Source organism: Archocentrus centrarchus, chromosome 7 (genome assembly GCF_007364275.1).
Source record: "Archocentrus centrarchus isolate MPI-CPG fArcCen1 chromosome 7, fArcCen1, whole genome shotgun sequence".
Classification (NCBI taxonomy): domain Eukaryota; kingdom Metazoa; phylum Chordata; class Actinopteri; order Cichliformes; family Cichlidae; genus Archocentrus; species Archocentrus centrarchus.
In genome coordinates this window covers 27745767-27759483 of record NC_044352.1, presented here as the reverse complement: position 1 = coordinate 27759483, position 13717 = coordinate 27745767, and the positions used below count along the sequence as shown (strand labels likewise).

Below are 13717 nucleotides of genomic sequence, written 5' to 3'. Positions count from 1 at the left end.
AAAATATTTAGTTAATGGACAGAATGGATTTGAATGAAATTACCTCGAGTCAGAGCCCCAGTGCATGGCATAGATTTTAGCCAGATGCCCCCTCAGTGTCCGTCTAGTGCGCATCTGAATTCGGCCAACAGGGTCAATGTTAGCTGTGATCTAAACAAGATCAAGATGAGAGACAAAGTCACCTTGAGACCACTTTATCTTTCTGCTATTTGCACTCACACTTCATGTAATAAATAAATAAAAGTCCAAATTAAGAACTGTGTGCACACCACCCACAACCAAACATTAAGCAGATTGTCTTTGAGTTTCATAATACTAACTTATGATGAGTCAAGATCATAGCATAACTATAGCTCTTACCTGAGACAGGGTAGCATCCGCACATGCTTTCCTGGCATCCTGAAACACAACAATCCAGTCAATCATATTTTATGTGCCAATGACATTCTTTCATGCATGGGGCTTCTTCACTTTTAAAGCACTCTGTAAAAAATTCAACTACCGTATGAATGTGTGACATCAGCTGATCTGCACATTGCAATCCATTTAATAATCATAAATGACAGGAAATTATGGTGCAATACAACTGAAAAAAAAAAAAAAAGAAGTCAAAATAGAAACTCTGTATCACAGTAACTGAGTTGGATTCTTGCTCAGTGGTATGCCACTACAATGATGCTAAATGAGGAGGTTGAGTAGGCTTTAGCAGGGAGCTTTAACTTCATATCACAGCAGTCATCTGCAAAATGTTGAGTGGCTCATTTGTGGAAATATTGTGATCACTATTTTTGTTTGCTAGTGTGTTGTTGGTGGTTTCGGTGATTTTGATCATCTGACAGTATGTATCAACATACTGTTACTAGCAAGAAAACCTGGAAAAATGTATTGAGGCACTTGAATGAGACACACTAAGAAGCACAAACACTATCATCACTACTAGTTTGAAACCTGGAGGTTGCTGAAGCACAACACTTGGATTTGGATTTGTAAATGTACTCAGAGGAAAAACAAACACGTTGCTTTGGGGACCATAAAGGACTTACTCTGATCTGGTTCTTGAGCTGCTCAGCCTCCTGGCGTAACTGATCCAGTTCACTCATTTTCCTCAGCTAATGGTGCGCTTCGCTCCGCCGCCTAGACTCTTGCTGATCTGAAGAAGACAAAGCAATGATAGGCTTAACATACATATCTCATGCTACTTTTCTTTTTTTTTTTTTTTTTAAAAATGGCAGTAGTAATACATTACATACAAACTGCTTAACACATGCTGTTGACAAATTACTTTGAGCTCTAGTGCACTTAATTACATCTGATTCTGGCCATAATGGAATGACGTTTTGTCTCCTGTAATGTATTTATGGACATGTTACAATTTCCTTAGTTACACAAAAGCTGGGGATCACACAACATCATTTAAATCCGATCTGTGAGGCCCAGACAAAGTCTCAGGGAATCACATTCTAGACAGCTCACCAGCTTGAAACTGTTACCTAGCAACAAGCACTAGGCAGCTACTTTGGGCTTAAGATAACAATTTTGAGGATGAGGTTGAATTTCTTCTCTCCCCCCCTCCCAAACTACAGCAAACCCTTGGGCAAACATCTGGCCACAATGAGCAGCTGATAACTACTTCTTAAGAGTCAAGGCAAAAATACATCGTTTTAAAAAATAAATAAATAAAAAAATAAAGGGAAAAAAACCCCACTCGGCCATGCAGGACAAAAACATAACCCCTACTGACTGGCAAAATGGAGCAAGGATTAAGATATCAAGAAAGGAGCAAGGCAGACCAAGAAACCAGCAGTTTCACTGCACTACCAAAACCCCAAGGTGCTCAGATGATGGACAGAGACTGATGAAGCTGTCAATGCTCTGGCCTCTGGACTCTAAACTCTCCTCCAATGTCATCCCTGTAATCCAGGGACACAGTTGATTCAGCTCCTCCAGCCAAATCCGGTTAAGACAAAACCTGCTGATGATCCTAAAAGCAGTGGCTATCCCGCTGACCCCAATCCTCTGGTTAACACAGACACTTTCACTATCCACAGAAAGATGACAAATTCCATTTCAAAGAATACAACAATAATGAATTTGGGCTTAGAAGCATGCTCTACACTGACAAGACAAAGTGCAAGTGATACAACCCTTACAACTTTACATCCCAGTAAAAGTTAGAAAATCCAGCCCCACACACCCAAAAAAAGTACTGTTATTGAAATGAGTTATGATTTCAATGACCTAGTCCAGTCAAACAATGAAGCAATTGCCTTCATTAGGTTTTCTCCTATCTTCAATTCCAAGGAACACTTCAACTCAAGATTTTGTAAAATTAAATATATTTAAGGAGAATACTGTATGCACTGTCACTGCCTAGTGTGTCAAATACAAGCCAACTACACTACCATCTGCACTGCTAACAGATCTTACCTCCTTGTTTCTCTGGGTTTCGGTTCTTTGTCCTATAGAGTGTTGAGACCTTCTGAATGAACACCTTATCCTTCAGGCGTCTGACATCTTAGTAGCTACCTGTCATCTGATTGGCCAGTGCTGTAAATGGGTCTGCATCTAAGCAAGGCGTCTTAGCCCCCTAATCTTGATAAAAAGGTCTCATGGTAATATCACAGGCTAATTCTTGTCTTCTCTGTATTAACTCGCTACATAATCATGGGTAAAGAACTCCAAACCACATTTGGATTCTTTCACAAAGCTATCACAAGTTCAGATTTTGCAACCTGAACACATACTGTAAAAACAAGCATTTGAAAATGATGAGTGAGGCCAAAGATACATCCCACTGGTCCATGAAGTCTAGGTTATGGCTAGTGGAACACAATTGGGAACACTTCTGCAGAAAAATCAGTACAGCTAAAGTAACCTTCCCCTAAAGCCTCTGAGTTTGAAAAGAAAAACCCATTGCCTATAACATTTATGCTTGTTTTAGTCAAAACCTGCGGAAAAGTGTAACTCCTTTCAACTGCTATCACAGTAAAACATGGGCTACTGGCTATACCAGACAAAGCATTTGATATTCAATCACTGCCCCCCCCCCCCCCCCAAAAAAGGGTTCTTAAATGTTTTTGTCAGTACTAAAGTTATTTTTTAACATGCCTTTGTTCTTCTTTAAGTCAAACAGTTCTGCTATAAAACAATGCAATGAGAGAGACAAAAACAAACATACTAGCTCCATCGCTTTCCCATGGCCTAGGAACTTTGAGCATGGAGTCACAGTGCCAAACACTATTGGCTGTTCACACAAGCCTTGTGTATTCTCTACATCATCAATAGCATCTATTCTGTCTATAGGCAAGCAAGGACTGTCCCGATTTTAAATAATAGTAAGACAGAGGACACAGCTGGCACAGGCACTGCCGTTCTTTGTAACATGTTTGGTAAGTTTGAGTGGTTTCTATATTAAATTCACTTTTTTCCTGCACATTTTTAAATGAGCAAACAGATTATTTAAATTTATGAAGGGTAAAGCCTTTCCCATAATTCTTACAGTGATATTTGATTTACTAATCTGAATGTAACCTTCAGGATTAGATGTAAATAAATCTATGCAATCTGCACAGTCTGCAGTTTTAGTAGAACACACATAATCTAACATAATATTACATAAATAACATACATATGTGTGTCAAATATGCTGCTGTACAAAACTGCCTGAAATATTCAAATATGCAAAAACTTGACATCACTCCTGATGTTGCTCTCATGCATAACCTATATTTATTGTCATTTCTTGTTTCAGGGGGTTTCTGTCTTCTGTCAAGTGAAACATGTGGAGTTGGCTTAGGTCAGGTGATCAATAGCTCATCAGGAACATGTTACAATTTGATCCTTGAAAATGTTCTGTACGTTTTTCTTGCTGGCCTCTGTGCTCCAAAACAACATGGCCTTTAAAATGCTAAAAAATTTAACATCAGGCCAATTTCAAATGGTAGATATTTAAGGATATCTAGTGGAAAAAACATAATATAAAGCTGTACTCTTCACTGAGATTAGAATTAGCATAAAAAAGGTGTGATTCAGAAGACTCTTTTCCCCTTTTGCTGGTGGTGGGAGTGTTGAAACCACTGGCAGCCCAACAGATAGAGCCTCGACTTCACTGCCTTCTCTTTCTGGCAGCTATTTTTAGAGAGGTGGTGGGGGAGGAGGAGTAGAAAGAGGAGGAGGGAAGCAGACTTCACATTTTCCAGCCACTCCTATCAGCTCCGACATCTCGAGCGCAACACATTGACAAGGAGAGAGGAAGTGTAATTTGACTCCATACACAGAGACTTCATTGGTATTTCTTCTTCCCATATACAATAATCAAATGCACCACCCATTTTCACAGCATACGGATTTATAGGTCCTCTATCAGATGCCATTTCTGCTGGTGTTTCATTAAACAGTGCAGGATCAGATTTTTTTTTTTTTTAAATGGATGCCGCTTGAATAAAAAAATATTTTAATATATTTGAAAATGTCAAAATTTGTGAATGTTTCAGAGAGCAAATTTGTATTATTTGCATTAAATACAAAATTTCTCAAAAATAAAAAAAATAAATAGAAAAAGCCCTTTATCTTTTTACCCTTCAATATATTTATTGTATTCCAAAAATGCATTAAGGAAAAATACAAAAATAAATAAAATGTTGAACTGAACTACCCGCGCTACCATTTAAATAAAAAAATAAAAAAGAAAGAAAAAAAGTAGGCTTCTGATAATTACATCCATGACAATATTAAATATGGATAAAACTAACCCAAACACTTGACAATTTGGTTTAGTTTAAGTAAAACCTAAGAGTAGCATATGTGAAAGACTATACACAAAATGGTCTAGTGTGGGGTGTGGCAACAGATTTCGAGGTAGACAAGAGACCTCACAGTGATGACAAAGTGGAGACTGCCACAAAGTGTCCTTGTGCACAAGGGGATATAGACAAGAGGCAAACAGGAGGACAGAGCCAGATTAAACTAATGAGAGTGAACAAGCAGAGGACAATTGGGAGGGTAGCTGCTAATTAACCCCTTGGTAAAGACGAGCATGGCTCAGTATGCTTCACAACATCTAGGACTAACAAAGGAGGCCTGCATTTATTCTGCACTGGGTTTCTTTCTTTCCAAAAATACAACTTTTCTAATCTAATTTTCAGCTAAATATACTCCTATATAACATTACAGAAAAAGTTCCACAAAATAAGCTACTCTAGTATAAATGTACCATATAGCTGATTCAACCAAATGACTTATCAGATATAGATTCATTGATAATCTAAATACAAATTGGTGCCTGACTGTCTGAAAGGCCTTCATGCTTCTCATTTATCATTTTGAATGAGGTAATGAAATTTCTGATAGCATGTTTTAGTTTATAAAGGTCATACTTCATTCAAAAATTAAATTCCAGAAAATAAGTGCACAAGTCCTTCTCAGAAATGAAGAAAATACATACATGAACACCACCACTGGCAGAAAAAAAAGGAAATACAGACATCTTGTACATTTTCTATTAAAAAACAAACAAACATATTGCCCAGCTGGGAGACCAAGACAAACTGCCATGTATTACGCACAAGGTAAAAGCAGGGTAAAGATGGTAGACTAAATAATTTACACCCTCCTGCCTGGATTACTAGCTGCCCCACCCTTTGCTTTCTTCAGGGTTGCATCCAGTTGCACTTGTCTGATTGTTCCTGCCAACTTGTCTTTCAAGATTAATTTTTTTTTTTTTTTAACATTCTAGACCTTTAGTGTGCCTCTTAGGTTGAGGTTGATTTGCTGCTAGTAGAAACAAACCATATGAGCTGCAGTACAGTATGGATGGGGGCTGGTCTTGCTTGCAAGTCAGTTGGTAGCTGGCTGGCTGTTGCAGTGCCTTAGCTACTGATCATCTGTGTCAGCATGCGGCCTCCACCTTTATACGAGTGCATAGATTCACTTAGCAGGCGTTTCCTTTTTAAGGGTGTTTCCCTAGCTGTGCTCGTCTCTCTCTCTCTTCCCTTTGTCAAAACATTTAGCGGATGTGGCGACAGCACATACACACTTTACAAATACACTTGCTCTGTGGTTTCTTCTATTACCATTGTGCTTGCCAGTGTCCATCTAGGCTTTGAAGCAGGCTATGGAATCAATTACAATACAGTAACAGGTTACACTGGAAATATTAACAGGCAGGCTTGGGTTAAAAGGTGGATTAAAAAACAAAACAAAAAACAAAACAAAACAAAGACAGATCAAAGAGTCCGAGAGGAGGGTGGAAATTCAGCATGAGGCACTATGTTGACAGTTACAACACCAGAGGACAGGCTAGTACTTCACACAAAATTAGGTCATTATGACTGAGATTAGGCCCAGCCCATACTGGTAAACAAATAATCAAGACTGACTGAATGCGAGAGGCTAGTCTCTGAGGATGCAATGGGACAAGTCACTTGTAACCATCATCTGTCACTTTGTGTATTTACTGTGAGCTTGGCAGCTCATGGACTCTTCAATGTGATGTCACAGTTATTACTGTAATAGCCAAAGCATGTAATGTTATGATAACTGGCAGTTTAATAAGAGCTACCAGTGCAGTGCCTGTTTTACGATAGCATAATCTGGATTATTTTTTGTAACTATAATTTACAAAGGCCCCTAAACACCTCACATTCTAATAGATACACACCAACTGTCTTACAAAGAATTGTATAGAACAGCTATAAGGATATAGTCACAAAAAAGCCTGAGGAGTTTAGCATCTACTAAATGAGGCAATGCTAAAAATATTCCACAGGAAACTTGCCTTGTTTAAGGTTTTAACAACCAAGAACTGAACTGTGCACAGTGCAAATATATATACATTTTTTTCAACTGTGTCCCAATTTCACTACAATGAATTTAATAGTGGTGAATTTAGTAGAGATGATGCATGCTATAGCTGTAATTCGCAAATTTTGGAAACACTTCACATGCAGGTATGGTAGTTGTAACTATCGGTTCTGGTGGCATCCCTACTTACAATACCATGATACCAAAACTCTGAAAAGGTGATGCTTGTTTTTCTTTGGTACGATAGAACGCGTATGTACTGAGGCAACGATTCATCCAGAACTGAAGGGGGCAACACACGGCTAGAATAAAGTGTTCTAGTCCATCCTGCCACAACAGCTTTGCTCACTGATAAGAAAGGCAGAGCCTACAAAAGTACTTTATGTTCGACATGGATTGGGGGTTGGCGTGAGCCTGATCAAGGAATGATAACTGATTCTCAAAAGGCAAGATACAAACTATGGTTTTTTTGGACCAAGGGAGGATATACTTTCAATTTATCAAAGCACTTAAAACCATGGCATCCAAATCTGTTCAAATGGTTGAGTTAGTTTCATTTCACACTAATAACATCCAAGTATTATCCTTCTTATGTTATCCTGAAACACACGTTAGCATTTTGTTTGAGACAGCTGGCACTGTGGTTGAGAACTCATCTATGTTTCATAGGCTAAAATGTTTGCAATGGCTAACATGAAATACTTATGTTAACATACTGTAACTATAACATTAGTAGGCTACTTGGGTAACCATTTTAACATTTCAGTCTGCATCACAAAATATGTGATGCAAAATATGTAACATTTTCCACCATGTGAATGTTTTTAAATTACTTTATAAGAACAAATTAAAAAATGTTTGCATTTCAGTACATGGAATATTCATTTTGTTTTGGTATTGAATTGGGCACAGAGAATCATTCATTTCTATGGGTATTGGTAGCGACCACAAAATTTCTTGTAACGAAACATCCCCAGCTGTGAAGACGCCGCAGAAACAAAACATGAAGCCAAATAAGAACCACTGAGCCAAATGACTCCAAACTGTACCTCAGTATATTTGGTGCCCCGCAATACTCGTGGGCACCAAATCAGACATTGCTGTTTGTTTGTGAAAACAGCTATCCAAAGATGTGCATGTTGATAATCGTGTAGAACAGGCAAACGGTAACCATCTCCTCAATCAAGCAACAGTTACTGCAGTTCATTGTCAAATACCCAAGAGAGAAAGAAATAAAACAAAATATGCATTTCTGTTTTTGACCCAGTTCATGGGCACTACTTTTATTTCAGCTCAGTCCAAGTCTATTGTTTGTAAACCTGTTTAGCCATTTTGTTTTAAGGCCAAAGTGATAAGCACATTCAGGATTCTAGCCAGTGGTTGATCACACGGCGCTGTGCCATGCTTAGGTTGTCTTGCGCCAGGCTGAGAATTTCACCGGTTAGCTATTTATTGGAACTGTTCTATAACTGCAATTAGCAAGAAGGCCCGCACCCCTGCCCCATTAAGGGCAGGACAATTTTGGGCTTCCTATTAAAGAAAATCCCAGGAGCCTGTCTTGTTTCTTGTCTTCGTAGACTCACGAGGATAACACACTGACGTGTTGCTTAAGGAAAGTTTATTAAAAATAGCTGTAGGTAAATGTGCATCCTATTTTCAGAACATGGTAACAGACCAGAGGGATCCACACACCCAATTGTCATCAAGTCACATGGTCTAATCAGATTCAGGTGCCTTCAATGACCCGTAGGACCAACCATTATCACAGAATATTAAATACATATTATTCAAATGTTCATCGTCAATGAATTAGCAAGCTGGCATGGCATTTAGTACTTAGCATTAGCAAGCTAATGCTAATTAGCCCCACGGCCCAATACACATGCACGCCAGGCTAAAATTGTTTTTCTGGCTAGGAACCTGACGTGGAATGTCAATGAAATTGAGCAACTTGTCGAAATGAGAGATGAAACAGCAATGCAAACTGGGCAAGGCAGAGCTTTTCTAGTGAGCAACTGAAGGGACTACCAATACCAGAAAAGGATGCCACTGATTAGCACAGGACAGGTGTTAAATATATCAGACTTTACCTACACAATCGAACCATGCAATGCACACTAGTGAATAGCCATCAGCTATAAACAGCTCAAGATTTTAAGTATCAAAGTTGCAATTTGGTTAATGGACGGGTCTGACACTTAGTTGTGATGATTATGCTCTGGTGAAAGGTGTAGGGAAGCAAATGTCAATAGATGTCCTTAAAAGGACAGCTTAAAAAGGATGCCTGTAGTCCCCCCCCCCCCAAAGCCAAACACACGAACACAGATCATCCAAATAACCACACACTTGGAAATGCACTCTTACAGGTCCTCAGCACAACACCCAATGCATTTGAGGTGAACTGGGGAGAGATTAATTACTCTGATACCCAAGACATATACTTCAAGTGGTATCTGAAAAATACTTGTGCATGTTGTGGTTTTACAACAGTTGTGATCAGTGCAGAACTTGTAGCTGAGGGCATGAAGACATTTCTTTGCTAGTTTCATTCTTGCAGGGTGACAATGTTACACTACAGGCAAATGGACTAAAGTGTTTGCATGAAAAAACATGCAACATTACACCAGCAACCCATTTCCAGCTATGTGATTTGTATCATTGTGTGTGCCTGATTTAACATTGATTTATTAAAAAAAAATAAAATAAAAATCACACAAGGTTTGAAAATGCAGACTGTGTTTAAGTATCACTGTTCCTTCTACACAGATTTGTAACAAATACAAATCTGAAAGTAAAAAAAAAAAAAAAAAAAAAATCTTCCCTGAAATACACATTAAATATGCATATCATACCAAACTTATTGTCAAACAGTTATTGGATTCCTTTCTAATTTCTCATAAGTAAGCATTTCTATAAGAAAAAGGCTTCTTTATGCAGCATTTTACTTGGGTTAAAATTGAAAAATGAAAATAGATGGCCCTTAAACTCAGAGTTCACTTTCACATCCTGATTCAACAGGAACAGCTCTTAGCAAACTATCTGAAGAGGGGTCTCCCCCCCAATTCTTCAAGGGGGTAAAACTCCACAGCATTTAAAAACATTCTCCTAACCTTGTGCTGTTTGACATCAAGTTAAGCTGTCACCACTGGTTATACTAGAAGTGCTGAGCACAATAACTGATTTGCCTAACTACTAACTAGCACTCTCCTGGGCTTATAGGTTCAGTGTCAGGGTGTTTTTGCAGCATGCTTCAAGACTAAAATCAAATTAAGGACATTAGGTATCATCAGAATGAAAATAAAACCAAAAGTGAAAATTCTATGGAACTCAAACGTCTGTTATTGAAATGCTTACTGAAAATATTTGATCATCTCAACTGATTGAGCCTACCACAATTACTAAACCTTAAAATTGTTATTTGGTCAAAATAATTGAATTGGTTTATGAACTCTATTGCCAGCTGTCCTTCAAAGAAAATAAAAAAAGGGAAATTTCCTTTCAATAATCAGAAAAATAAACTTTGATCAGCACTATAAACCCATACCATACCACACCATCTTTATTTATAAAGCACTTTAAAACAACCACAGCTGACACAAAGTGCTGTACAATAAAACACAAGCAAAGAACAAATAGCTCTTTCAGGTTTAAAAAACAAAACAAAAACAGAGTTTAAAACTAGATCAAGCTGGGGTTGAAAGCCAAGGGAAAAAGGTGGTTTTAAGACGAACTTTAAAAGTGGACAGTGAAGGGGCCTCTCTAACCTGCGAATGCAAGTCATTCCATAACTTAGGACCAACGACAGCGAAAGCCCTGTCCCCTCTGAGCTTCCTTCTTGATTTTGGTATCTCCAAGAGCAGCTGGTCTGCTGACTGGAGAGACTGATAAGGTATGTAGGGGTGAAGAAGCTCAGAGAGGTAAGGTGGGGGCAAGATTGTGCAAAGATTTAAAAAATGAACATAAGAATCTTAAAATGAATCCTAAAATATACAGGCAACCAGTGAAGTGAGGCCAGGACAGAGGTCATGTGCTCTCTTTTGAGTTCCCATCAAAAGTCGTGCAGCAGCATTTTGAACTAGCTGCAGATGTGAGAGTAGCGACTGACTGACTCCCAAATAGAGTGAGTTACAGTAATCCAGTCGAGATGAAATAAAAGCGTGGATCACTGTTTCAAAGTGCTGCCTAGATAGAAACGTTTTTACTGATGCCAATCGCTTCAAATGATAAAAACTGGACATAACCATGGCTCTGATTTGGCTGTTCAATTTAAAAAAAAAAAAAAAAAAAAAAAAAAAAAAAAAAAAAAAGATCACTGTCCACCTTAAAACCAAGATCAGTAATAATGGGTTTAAAATATACCTCCAAGGGTCCCAAGTCAACAGAGGAGGACTCACAGGAGCCACTGGGTCCAAACACCATCACCTGTTTTCTTTTCATTAAAATTTAAAAAGTTCAAGGCCAACCAAGCTTTAATATCTTTAATAACCCCCACTGACAGCTACTTAAAGTGACAGTTATTAATACAAATATCCATATAATTTTCTAAATTTAAAGATGTTATAATTCAAATATTTGTTCTAGTCTAAAACAGGCAAAAGATACAGTAACTGCATGCTTTTTTTTTTTTTTTTTTTTTTTTTTTAAGTCTTACCGGTGGGTGAGGGTCTGTAAGTGCTGTGGGGTAGTGATGCATTGTAAATATAGCTGAAACACAACCAGGGCATAAAGAATGCAGGAGGGTACAAGGGGGTGATGATGCACTAACACTAGACATAAAGGAATCGCTTCTGGACATTTTTTAAAAGCTCCACCACTTTGTCATTTTCAACACACAGATCAGCTCTCAGTAGCTTCTTTACAAGGCAGCTACAGCACTGTGGAGCAGGAAGTGATTCCTTCCTCTCCCCTGACTGGGCAGCAGCAACATGAATGAATGCACCGTGTAATGGTTTTTACACTGGTGTCCCAAAATACAAGAGCTTCAATACCGTTATATTGTTTCTAATAGAGCCTTCCTGATATTACTACTCATATCCCATGTTCAAGTTTCAAGGACTTAATTTTTTTTTAAATTATCTTAATGTCACATATGACGTTTTGGCTTAGTTGTAGAGAGGGTTTTCTTGTTTTGTTTTTTTTTTTTTGGTCAAGTTTTATGAAATTTACTTTTTAAAATTTTGAATGTTCGGAAATTCAGTTTCTCTTTTTGTTGCCTCGGTGCAACGTTGTGCAATAAGGGGTACTTCTTGAGGGAGACTTATATGGTTAGGGTACCTTAGATAAGGTAACCCTAATCCTAAACCCCTATCGATACCCAAATCCTCAAAAAAAGTGATACCACCACCTTGTCTTGCATTTGATAAACATGGCAGTGGTGACATGCTGGCTCATGTACAGATGGGACTGGAATGAAAATGGATGACAAAAAGTGAACACGTATGCTTATATGCATTCAAACCCCAAACTGTACAAAGTCTGTAAATCCAAAGAAGAAAGCAAGAAGAGAGGATGAACCAGTGGTGGGATATCTTAAAAGTATGAGGGGAGGAGGAAGAAGCAGGGACCCAAGTCTCCCGTTCTAAAATCGGGATGGCCAGTGGACAATACATCACACTGGCCAATAACGTGACAACAAGGGAAGATGCACAGGAACACCAGACATGTATGAAGTGTAATGTTCACCTCTGTTTTACAGCACAGAAGAATTGTTTTGTTAAGTTTCACAGGGTGATGGCAAAGTCTCACAACATGAGAATCAATATGACACAACACTAGGCAATACAAACCTAAGCCTGTATCAAGTCATATATGTAAATATGTTTCAAGCATTTTTCAATTCTGTTTCATAATTTGACGACTTTTTGGAACATTTTGATGTTTTTATTGCTGTCAAACAGTTGTCTTATAATCTATGAATTAATAATTTTCTGTTTTGTACCATTGTTGCACAACATTGCCCCTAGACAACAAAAAAAATATCTTGGACTGGGGGTGTCTAAAGTATCAAAAAAAATAAAATGGTCCAAACTGAATCAGTAAACGATGTTGAATAATTTTCAGCATGTAGCATTAAAATGTGTGTAGCAGAGGGTTAAGTAGCCTAAGTGCCTTAGTGTTTTAAGTTTTTAATGTTTTCTTTTTTCCTGGTAAATAACATTTTCTGAACATACTTGAAAATAATGGCTTTAAATGATTGTTGTTGCGGCAACAGAAGGGCATTTGGTATGGTTGAGGCCAAATACAAACACAAACCTCTGTGAAACCGAGGCAGTAGAGAAAGAAAATGCTTAAGTGGCTACAGTGACAACTACCACCACCCCAGACTTGGGTGCTAGCAGAAAAATGGGAAGCATAACTGTTTTTTGGTTTATGCAGCTGAAACACGTAAGGGTAAATCTGGATATTTCTGCACTTTCATCGAGTACTGTGCCACTAATCCCATTAATATAAATTAGATGGTGGAAAAATGTTGACAAGACGCGGATTAGTCCTTTAATCAATATTTGAGAAGGTGGATTTCAAATCCTTCTGAGTCTCAAGAATGGCTGAACTAAATATGAATAGCCTTGGGCCTCATAACCCATTTTGCTCCACTGAATGTGGAGCAAAGTCCTGAGGCTACAAATGAGTATGCATAAGACGGCACAGTTCTGATTAAAATTGTAGGTTTAAAATTCAACAAACAAAGATTAAGAAAAAAAAAAAAAAAAAAAAAAAAAAAGAGCAAGAAAGAGTGTACACAGTTACCTATTGCCTCCATACTTTTGGAACTGTACCAGAAATTTAACTATTCACTTCAACATTCTGCCACTGAAACATTTATACCTGGCATACACAGTCTGAGAAGACTGATATATGAGCATCAGCAAGACATTTCTCATTGTATACGATAAAATTAATACATAAAGCAAGTCCA

At 38.0% G+C, this 13717-nt stretch overlaps 1 protein-coding gene across 3 annotated transcripts in view; it reads right to left on the bottom strand.

The window, feature by feature from the left end:
* gnb1a (guanine nucleotide binding protein (G protein), beta polypeptide 1a) overlaps nt 1-13717 on the bottom strand; it is a 33407-nt gene that overhangs the window by 9540 nt on the left and 10150 nt on the right. Inside the window, exons 1-4 of one of the 3 annotated variants that reach the window (XM_030733628.1) lie at nt 2428-2563; nt 1044-1150; nt 361-399; nt 44-150 (exon numbers count right to left, since the gene is read on the bottom strand). In XM_030733628.1, the coding sequence (XP_030589488.1) occupies nt 44-150; nt 361-399; nt 1044-1100 (203 nt within the window). In that variant the 5' untranslated portion in view covers nt 1101-1150; nt 2428-2563. Of the gene's footprint in view, nt 1-43; nt 151-360; nt 400-1043; nt 1151-1790; nt 1908-2427; nt 2564-13717 lie in introns of those variants that run through there. The other 2 variants (XM_030733630.1, XM_030733629.1) reach the window with 2 other exon arrangements.